This window comes from Triplophysa dalaica, chromosome 9 (assembly GCF_015846415.1).
Source record: "Triplophysa dalaica isolate WHDGS20190420 chromosome 9, ASM1584641v1, whole genome shotgun sequence".
In the NCBI taxonomy this organism is placed as follows: Eukaryota; Metazoa; Chordata; class Actinopteri; order Cypriniformes; family Nemacheilidae; genus Triplophysa; species Triplophysa dalaica.
This window is the reverse complement of record NC_079550.1, coordinates 8,514,782-8,525,526: the sequence shown is the minus strand read 5'-3', so window position 1 is coordinate 8,525,526 and position 10,745 is coordinate 8,514,782. Positions and strand designations below refer to the sequence as shown.

The following is a 10,745-nucleotide window of genomic DNA, read 5'->3' as shown; positions in this document are numbered from 1 at the left end:
TAAAAGCGTCTGCTAAATGACTAAATGTAAATGTACTGTAGGAGCTCTTCCAGTCTCAAGTACCACCTAAACGCAAAGCATCCCTTAGTGATTCTCAACTCCAGTCCTCAGGCCCCACCTGACAGAATATTTTGTATGTCTCCCTATTGAACACATGAACAAGTTAATGAGATAATGAAGTGATGATTGATCAATAATGATGAACAGGTGATGCTAATCGCGGAAGAAAACATCATAAGTTAGTTCAAAAACCATAATAATGTTTCCTTTAGTGGGGCTCTTACCCTTGATTTATTTTTTATATCATCTGTTATAGTGTGTTTCTGAACAGCCATACAAAAGACAAAATTGTTTGAATGAAACCTTCTTAAATTGTTATAAGACAGATACAAATAAGGGGGATTTAAGTCTGACAAATATCGTGACACACCAAAAATCAACCAACATTTGCACAGCTATTACCAATACCAGGACGAAATAATTTTGTCTTTTGTCAGGCTCTTAGAAATATGCTTCAGAAACAAACTATTTCAGCTAGCAAAAAATGTAACATAATAAATCAAGGATAAGAGCCACACTTAATGAAAGCTCAACACTATTATGGTTTTTATTCTAGTGATTGTGTTTACTAACATCACCTGTTCATCATTAATGACTCAATCATCACTTCATTATCTCGTTAACTTGTTCAGGTGTTCAATAGGGAGACATCCAAAGTATTCTGTCAGGGGGGGCCTGAGGACTGGAGTTGAGAACCACTTAGCTAATGCGGAAGTAAACACAAGTTCATCTTATTGAACATAATTTAATTTTCATCACCAATTATCATAGTAGAACAGCTTTCTCAAGCAGTTTGTGATGCATTTTGGAAACAGGAGATGAGCCCCTGGTCTAATGCGCCACTTGGCTTGAGACACCCGTTCTCAAAGACTTACTTTTAGTCATTATTTGTGTAGCACACATATTCTGAATGCCTTGGCAGAATTCAAATGAGCCATTTTAATCTAGATTAAAAAAATAATCTATGCCCACCACTAGTTTGCAGTCATTGTGTGTGTTTGCAGTCATCCTGTGTGTTTGCAGTCATTGTGTGTGTTTGCAGTCATTTTGTGTGTTCGCAGTCATTGTTTTCATGCGTCCTCGTCTGCACTAATATGATTCCTGTTACACATGCTCATGTTCCAGATACGTATATCCGGTCAAGTCTAGTAAGTCTTTACTTTAGTTCTTGTCAAGTTTTGTTTAGAGTTGGTTAGTCTTCGTCCTGTTTATTATCTCGTTGTTTCTGTTATACCCCAGCGTGTGTTTTTGTTTTGTTTATTTTAGAAATAAATCTTGTTTGTAAACCCCTTCATCACCACTACCTGCAATTGGGTTATTCTTCTACAGTTCATGACAGGTGCTTTGTGTATTTTTGGAGGATATGGAATGGAATTCGCCATGTTGTTACTACAGTAGCCCTAAACAGACAAACTGCTCTACAGAGTCCTCCTTCGCCAAAGTAGAGAAAACATGATGACATCTTAGTTCTGTGTCAGCTACTGTAATGCTTCGAAAGCAACTCGCAACCTCACCACTAGATGCCATTCAATTTCACACACTGGACCTTTAAGAAATAAGCTCTTTTAAGAATGGTTGACTAAACACGAAGCTCCACAATGTAATTTGGGTTTGGCTTCAGATAAAAAATGACAGGTCAAAACAATTGTCCACTTACGGCTCCTGCATCATGAGGAGTTTAGCACTACAATACAGTAAGTGATTTGTTTACAACAACAAAGATTTTGATTTCCGAAATTGAGTGAGCTTATGATGTTTCCCACAATGTTTTTGCAATATGCCATAGATTTTTGATGATTGGGGGAAGTGAAGGAAACACTTCTGCACCCTTAAATAAGGCTAATTGAAAGACAAGTAAAAAAAGCTCTCTTAAAAGGATATTTCAAGTTGAGATGGCTTTTAATGGCACCTGATGACATAACAGCTGAGATGTGTGGCCTTTTTCTAGTTTGAGAAGAACCCAAGGTCGCACCAGTCATCATGACCTGTCTCTTATCATTGAACACTTAGTCAGCTATAATCACAGACCTCACACCCACTTTTTGTCTGGGCTTCAAGATGACAAACTGTTTTCTTGCTTGAAGTTTGTCTCATTTCTTTTAAAATGGAAGCGAATGTCACTCGGATGACTGATGCTCGGCATGCATTCAGAGAATTAATGGTGTAATAAACATGTGATTTAAAGTCAGAGAAGTCACAGTAAATTGTGTCAATGCCGTTGTGAAATGCTATCATTCATAAATAACTTAAAACCATTTAAAATATAAATAAATTTGTAACAAAATATTGTTACATTTGTCGTGGCTTTTAGACCTCTTTCAGCCCAAGAAAGAAATGTACAAACCTATTGAGGCACGTCTAGCTGTACAAAATCACAAGCTTTACCCACCACATCCTCTCAGGCACATCTATGAGCTGAGCGCCAGGCCGTTTGTGTCACAACATTCGCCAGAAATTACCTCACAGTGTTCCATCTACACTCTGCGTGTGCGTGTCCTTGTTGGTCTGATGACTCAGTTTTAATGCTAAAACTTGATAAAAGCACGGAGGTGCATCCTGCTTTATATCATATCAATGTTTTGGACAAACCATGAAATGATAATGTATGATTTAAATCTCTCCATTCAATGTCTGTGCAACACTATCTGCGGGGGCGCTGGGAAACCACTGCGAATGAAGACGATTGCAATAGCGCTTAACAGTTTGCATGGGAGGAGTGACAAGTCGGGCCGCAGAAACGCCTGTTTTTTCCACTATTCTTCTAAGACGTATCTTTTCTTTACAGACTAAAAGGCCTGTGAAGAAATCTGCTGCTGAAAAAGTCGTAGTAGATTGTTTAGATCTAATCTTATAAACTAGGAGAGTTGAACTCATAACAATGATATATCTATGTCTTCAGAGGTGTATAAAGACCTTACATAATGAAGCGTTGTGCTTTTCATTACATGAGAATGAGCAATTTCTATCTACATAGAATTTGCTTCTACAGTAGCCCTAAATGGAGAAAACTGCTCTACAGAACGTATTTAGTAATTACATTTTATTCTTCGACAACATCTATGTCCAGTGTCAGCCACCGTAGGGCTTTCAAAGGGAGGGGTAGACTGAGCCGTTGGTTGCAGTTCGCAGCCTCACTGATAGATGGCACCAAATTCATACACGGGAACTTCAAACCAGTCAGTCATTTTTAATAAATATAATGTCATGTATACAATGACTGAGAACTAAAATGACACAATAACTGTGTACTTAATCTTGGAATGCACAGCCCGGAATCCCCGTCATACATTTCTCCGTACATTTCCACCATCATTGGGTAACCCTCCTCATAACTGTGACGATGTGTTCAGTCAGGAAACTCTGTGTTGATTTGGGTAAAAAAAGTACCGTGTGTTTCCTTCTCTATCTGAAGATGGAGGTCAAATATTTGGTCGGAGTTTCACTCTCATTCTTGCAAAACCACTCAATGTCGTCTAATGTGAAAGTCTAGAAGTACCGCATAAACATTTGTGCTAGTTCTAAATCTGGAAGGCTAGATTTACATCTAAACTTAAGTGTCTAAAATCGCTCATGGGTTGCTCATCTTTATTAAAAGTGAAATAATGTTTGTTAAAAAGCACTGAGGATTCCTATGAGGTCCTTCTACTTTGCCGTCCGAGAAAGTTGCATGTCATGTCAACCTGTGAACTGTCAAGAGGGTCTTGTGGGTTTCCACAAGAGGAAGTGCATGTCTTTCCTGTCTCATTTGCATATGTTTTATAGAATAGGAAGTACATTCTTCATTTGATTATGTATGTGTGTGTGTTTTGTGAAGTCCCTGCCATTCTTTAAATTACAAATTAAATGTATTGGATGATACACAGAAAACATTTTGGATGCAGAAAATGTACAAAATCTAGTTGTCACATATAACACAATTCAACATATAAACCCAAAAATGTAAATTCCTTCATCATTTTCACGCCCTCATCTCATTTTCAAAATGTATGACTTTCTTTCGTCTGTAAAACACCAAAGAAGATAATTCAAAGAAAGTTGGTAACCAAACAGTGCCGGTGGGTGCCACCGCTGTTCCGTTACCAATATTCTTCAAAATATCTTCTTTGTGTTCTGCAGAAGAAAGAAAGTCATGCGAACGAAACGAAAAGAGGGTGAGTAAATGATGACAGAACTTTTAGGTGAACAATCCCTTTAAGTCAATAAATAAATAAATAGACCAAATAGAAAAATACAAGTGTGTGCAAATCTGCATCAAATCAACACCAAAAGAACCACAATAAACTGAATTAGTGGTGGGTGAAATACTCAGGATTGAGATCACGATCTTATGTTGAAAGCTGGCAATGACATTTTATTGAACCACCAACATTTTTGGTTTACTCATTGTCAAGCTGTAGAAGCCACATTCAGTTCATATCTCACATTTTATCAGGGAAACATTGGTGTAATGTTATTCTCCAATTTCTCCCGGTGGGCATTAACAAAATGACTCGATGTGTACAGCAATCATCGAACGATGCCCCAGAGATCTTTCTGCTGTATCTGTAAACATTTCTTACAGCATGAATGTGAGTTGCAGGGAATAGCACAAGGAAGAGCAGGTATGTATAATGTCCATACCACTTCCGTTTTGTTGTGGCCATTATTTGCTTATACGCACATGAAACCTTTTGCTCACGTGAATGTCAGTTCTACATCTCCTAATGTAAGAGACGAAGTGTCCAACTGCAGATTTTGTACATGAAATAAGGGAAAGGAAATCAGAAGAGCGGATGATTCACAGTCTGACTGAGTATTTAACTCGTCTACCACAATGACTTCCTTCTCAGAGTTTTTTAAATAGCAAGGTCTGTCATTATTTTCCAGTGTAAAAGTGCAATTGGTTTGCTCATTAGACGCTGAAGCACTGTCTGTCGCTGAGATCTTCCTAGTTTTACACCACATGCAAGTTTCGAAGTCGGAACACAAGCATGTCACATGACCGGACCTGTAGCCATCACTCGGGCTCACCATATTACTATCTACATCACAAGGTACGGTTATTTCACCTTGTTCATCCACAGAAGGGCTCTGACTCCGATATCCATCTCCGACGACCACTACCTCACAAAGGAGTCCGCTGTCCACCCCTTTGAGACTGTCGGAACCATCCCGGTTCCCCATACCCAAACCGCTGTCCTCTCTGCACTCGACGCCGCTGCTTCCTCCGTCCAGAGAAGGAAGTTCTTCCATGCTTCTTCTTCCTCCGTCCTCAGATCCTGTCATGCTTCCACAGCCGCTGTCGTCCTCTACTGTCTGTGTATCTGATCCTCTGTGCTTTATCGAGTCCTTCTGGCCGACACTCACGCCGCTGTCTGTACTTTCTCTCCTCTCTTTCTCTTCATCAGGGAACAATGTTGTATTTTCTAGTGCATTTTTTTGTAACTTTTCTTCTGTTTTGTTGCTCATCAGCAGCCACCCTTTGTCTGTGATGGTCTCAATCTGGACGGATCCTATGTTCATGGGGCGCCATCCGTTTACAGCAGATTTCTGGTGGAAGGTAACATAACATTTTGTCACAATTCAACGTATTAAAGTGTTAGTTCTGTCACTTATTCACCCTCTTGTCATATCAAACCTGTATGACTTTCTTTCTTCGGTAGAACACAAAAGAAGATATTTGGAAGATTGTCGGTTACCAGTGGCGGTACCCATTGAGTGTGTCTGTACAATAGAAGTGAATGGGTAACATGTTGTTCAGTTACCAACATTCTTCAAAACATATTTTTTTGTGTTCTACGGAAGAAAGAAAATCATACAGGTTTAAAATTACATGAGGGCAAATAAACGATTTTTTGGATGAACTTTCACTTTGATATTATGGCATTTTACAACCTTTATTCAGCCTCCGTTTTCTCAGTCATCCTCCAATTGTGTTTAACCAAAGGGTCGTGGTAACCACGCTCACACAAAAAAAGTTCACACTCACAGCTTTTACAGAGTGTAGGTGCAGTTTACCATATTAAACCATGACACATTCCACAAATGTTCAACAAGCACCTAGTCTCGTTTTTTGGACATTCTCTGTTGTTTTGCTATTTTAAACAAATGAATTTACATTTATGAATTTGGCAGACGCACCATACATTTTGTATCTAAGTATGTCCAATCCCCTGGGATTGAACCTACGACCTTGGCATTGTTAGCGCCATGCTCTTACCACTGAGTTACAGGAAAAACTTTTGTGTGATGGTTTAAACCTATAACTTTGTCCCGATCATGCTAGAGCAGATGCAAAGTAAGATTAAGATATCAAAAAGTCCCCAGCATTTACCCTTCTGCCTTGGTTCCTCGAAAGGAGAACTGATATTTCCTCCACTGTAAGCGCCAAGGCGTCAAAACCCTGAGCCATCTGACTTTATTCCTTTTTTTAAACCCCGAAACTGGCTTTTTATACTTTTAGTTTTGATGAAACTGCTTTGATATAAAAATCAGCAGGATGACTCACCAGAGCTGCAGGCATTTTACCAGGACGCCTCAGGAAGAAACAGATGGCAAACATGAAGAATGACATGGTTCCAACTACCCCAAGAGTTGCTATGGAGATCACCACTGACCTGTCTGTCAAACAAGAGGAAACCAAATGCAATGGTTTACATTTCTTTCAAAAATGTTGTTGTGACATACAATGTCAATGTCTATAATAATATTATATATACATACCTGCTGATGTATATATGCAACGCTGTAATGAGGAGTTCATTACATCTAAGGAAGGCATATCCACTGTCACGTTGACACAATATTCCCGCAAGAAGTGTAATGAACTAAAGTCAACCTCACCGTCTTCATCCTCGTCAATTTGTGTTATAGCCTAAATCGAAGAAATCATAGTTATAGACTGATTCGTTTTAATAAATCACTTAAATACTAATTTTAACATTAATTTGACAGAAACTCTCTTAAACTTTCAATCGCAATATTATTAGACACTGGAACAGAGTAGAAACACATTAAATGTATGTGGTCTAGTGTGAATGAAAACTCTACCTGACTGTCTCCTTTGGGGTGCAGAGTGACTGTGTAACGTGGGCCATATTCAAAAAGCTTTGCCAGATACTCCTTCCTGAATATTGTAACCTTCACCGATTTAGTGGTGGAAGACAAGTGGAACTCTGGAGCTAACAATTTCACTAAAACATGAAAATACATTAAGAGTTGAGACAATTATAAGGTGAAAAAAAAATCTCCCTGCATTCTGTGTCCATCAAAAACTTACTGTTCATGAAACGAATTCTTTTGCCACTTGACCAGAAAGAGCCAATGCCTTGAAACAGTCCAACTTTTACTTTTATATCTTCTGATGGGGATATAAGGTTTCCGAGATAACATGTAGTTTCTTGAGTCATGTTACACTCTGGCACTATTTGCCATTCACTTTGCCCATATCTAACAAAGAAATGAGAAGACAAATAATTTAGTTTAAGAAATGAGAAAATGGATGAATTTTGTGTTTTGATGAAAGAAAAATGTTCTCCTTACATTGACAGCTGGACTTGATAAAGGGCATTTAGAGGAGCTCCATCAGGGGGGTCCCAGAACACAGTTACATTTCCTTCCCATATTTCATAATTTACTTCTATTTTCTGATCTGCACCTGTTATGAAAAAAGAGAAATGACAAAAATTATTTCCAAACTTTCCCAGAGTCTATGTAAGCATTATTCACTTCCCATTTTAGATGTAAGTTGTTTGTTCTGTACAGTATTTTAGATGTTATTTATTATAATATAATATATTATAATGTAATGTAATGTAATGTAATATAATGTAAAGTAATTGAGGCTGCAAAACGATTGCAAATGAAAGTTTGTGTTTACATAATATATGTATGTGTACATTGCATATTTATTTTGTATTTATAAATGCATACGCATACTGTACACATATTTAGGAAATATTGACATGTATCTATTTAGTTTTAATTATTTAAATTATATAAAAATGTTTATTTTATTTTTTTCTTAAATATAAACATGTGGTATGTGCATGACATTGTGGTTATAAATACCAATTTATATGCACAGTACACGTACATATATTACATTACCACAACATTTTATTCTAGATGCGATTAATCGTTTGACAGCCCATAACATAACATAACACAACACAACACCATATAACATAACATAATACAACAGAACACCATATAACATAACATAACATAAGATAACAACTTTTTTTTATTAAAGACAAACTTATTATTATTTGTTTGATTAATCCAGATATCTATTTTTTTATTGCTGTGAGAGATTTGGGGGTGTTTGATAGAGAAACACTGCTCACAGGGGATATCCAAAATGAACCTGGAATTAACATTGATCACGTCACTGTTTTGACAGAAACTGTGAGTGCCTTTACACTGAAACTCCCACTGACCTTAGTAAATAACACAAATGACAGAGGTGGGATAAAAGTTAATTTACATTACATTTAAGAAAGTGGCTTTCTGCCACATAAATGCCTTTTCTTGAGGTTTTCGTTAACATTATTTTGGAGATCCCATGTATTCTGGGCACATATTGGCTGTTTTCTTTACTATCTACCCCAAATCATACATTAAAAAAGGTATATTTTATTAAAAATCATATTTGAGTCATCTACTCAAACACGAAAGGTTTTAAAAATCCCAAGAAAGATAAGATATAGTCTACTACTTTTCAAATGCATGTATTGAGTATAATGTCAAATAATCTAACAACGCAGACATTAAAATCAAGCCATACATAGACGCAACATTCTACACATATTTTTCTCTTACCTGCTACATAAAGCCCAATCTGTGTCCACATGACCAGCACACAGATCCATGAGGTGAAATCCATGTTTATATCAATTTATAAGCAGCATATCCACTAACAAATTCAGGTCCCGTTCACCACCCAATACTCCAAAGAACCAAATACTTGAATAAATAATCGTAACACAGTCTTTAAACCAGCTCAGCATTCAGTTACTCTTCTAATACTGTACGTCGCTCTTTCTCTCTCATGTGAATGTGTGGTTGAATGGTTAACTCTATGTATCAGCACAGCAACTTCCTCTCTTTCTGTTTTGCTTCTCTCCTCCGTCATAGCTGAAATTTCCTCCACTCAGAGATAACAGCATGTTTTTTTTTTCATTTGTGGTTATGTACGTGCCTTCAAAGTGTGCAAATGTGGCTGTGAACAATAGTGTAAACATAGAACTAGTGGAAAATCTCAAATGTAAAATGTAGATCCATTGACACATTTTATTTTTTTTAAGCATAGTTGGGAAGTACCAATGCACTACGTATTTCTAAAATATTGCATTGCTCAATTAGAAGTCAACACAATTGAAATATGTATGAACAGTATGTATGTATGTGAGCCAGAATGTGAAAAAAAACACAAAAAGTATTTTTGGTGTTTTCACATACAAGGTCACATATAGAGACATGTTTGCACTTCTTCAGTTGCATGCATTTGGTATATCTGAAGATTCATTCAACATGTCACGTTTACACTTTGGTCTGATGAACCTCACTTTTGAACCCACAGGGCTTATCTTTAACACATCTATAGTTCGCTGATTTCCCCGTAGAGAAAAAAAAAGCAGCTGCAGGCGCGTACGATTCTTAGAAGAAATTAGCTGTCAATTGTGTGTAATTTTACTCTTTTGAGGTTTCATTTCTCTGTTCTTTTTCGTTGAATTATAACATGATAGGCTGGTTTGCTTAAATGATACTGGTTTACTTCATCATCAAGAAAGTAAACTGAAAAGCATTTTTTAGAAGAACACGATTTTGAAAAAAACAACATATGTTTAAAAATCATTATTTTACCGTAATCCACTGTGTGTGTGCCTGTTTATGTCTACACTTCTCACTTTCCCATTCGATAAAGAACTGAAATCCATATTTTTTTTCATGTGTGGTAACCCAGTAATTCTTCTCACTCATAATGGCATGCATAAAAAGGCCTAAAAACCAATTTCCTGTGAAACTTATGCAAGGATCAGTTCCCCGTCACTACATATATGAAACTTCACTTTATAAAAAGTAACGGTCGATTCAAGATCAGCAGTCTTACAAGAGGATTTTCACACACCTGTTGAGCTCAGCTAGACCACATGAAACTAGACATATAGGCCTACATCTCTCAAGTCTTGTTCTGGTTTTCAGTAAAAATGTTATTTAGCAGATAGAAGTATGACACAGCCTCACTGTAGATTCTGGAAGCTTCCCTGTAGCTTTTGTTGAGCACGGGTTCATTTTCAGTTCCCACGAATGCCCCACTTGTAACAAAGTGTTGTGTGAATACACCGGATAAAACAACATCTAGTGTATGAAATCGAGCAGCTTCTAGTGCTGAGGTTGTGAATCGCAACCAACAAAGGAGTTAGATGTATCACGTTTTTGCTTCTTTGCCAAAGGAGAAAACGAATTTCCAGAACGTGCTCTGTAGAGCAATTTGTCCGGTCTACAGTAGAAATAACATGGTGAATTCCATGTAAGGGGACCTGCAGTGTATGTTAATAGAAATATCAATATCCAAGGTAATAAAAACATAAAGCTTCATTAAGGTCGTAATAATCCTATGAAGACATATTTATTTATATTATATTGCATTTCTGTCTATAGATTCTCAAAAAAACTGCACTTTGGAACTTTATTCATGCATT

At 37.1% G+C, this 10,745-nt stretch overlaps 1 protein-coding gene across 1 annotated transcript; it reads right to left on the bottom strand.

Annotated features, from left to right (window-relative positions):
- Positions 1 to 3,303: 3,303 nt before the first annotated feature.
- il10ra (interleukin 10 receptor, alpha) lies at positions 3,304 to 9,086 on the bottom strand. The gene is made up of 7 exons (XM_056756677.1): positions 8,863 to 9,086; positions 7,582 to 7,696; positions 7,319 to 7,488; positions 7,090 to 7,232; positions 6,763 to 6,913; positions 6,548 to 6,660; positions 3,304 to 5,589 (listed from the first exon to the last, which is right to left on the bottom strand). Exons 1-7 carry the CDS (start codon positions 8,924 to 8,926, stop codon positions 4,735 to 4,737), a joined length of 1,611 nt encoding a protein of 536 aa, XP_056612655.1. The 5' UTR covers positions 8,927 to 9,086; the 3' UTR covers positions 3,304 to 4,734.
- Between the last annotated feature and the right edge of the window lie 1,659 nt (positions 9,087 to 10,745).

Coding starts and splice junctions, on each gene's coding strand:
- il10ra (XM_056756677.1), bottom strand. CDS start 8,926: ATGGATTTCACCTCATGGATCTGTGTGCTGGTCATGTGGACACAGATT. Junction 7,233..7,318: donor AAGAATTCGTTTCATGAACA/GTAAGTTTTTGA, acceptor TTCATGTTTTAG/TGAAATTGTTAGCTCCAGAG. Junction 6,914..7,089: donor ACCCCAAAGGAGACAGTCAG/GTAGAGTTTTCA, acceptor TCTTCGATTTAG/GCTATAACACAAATTGACGA.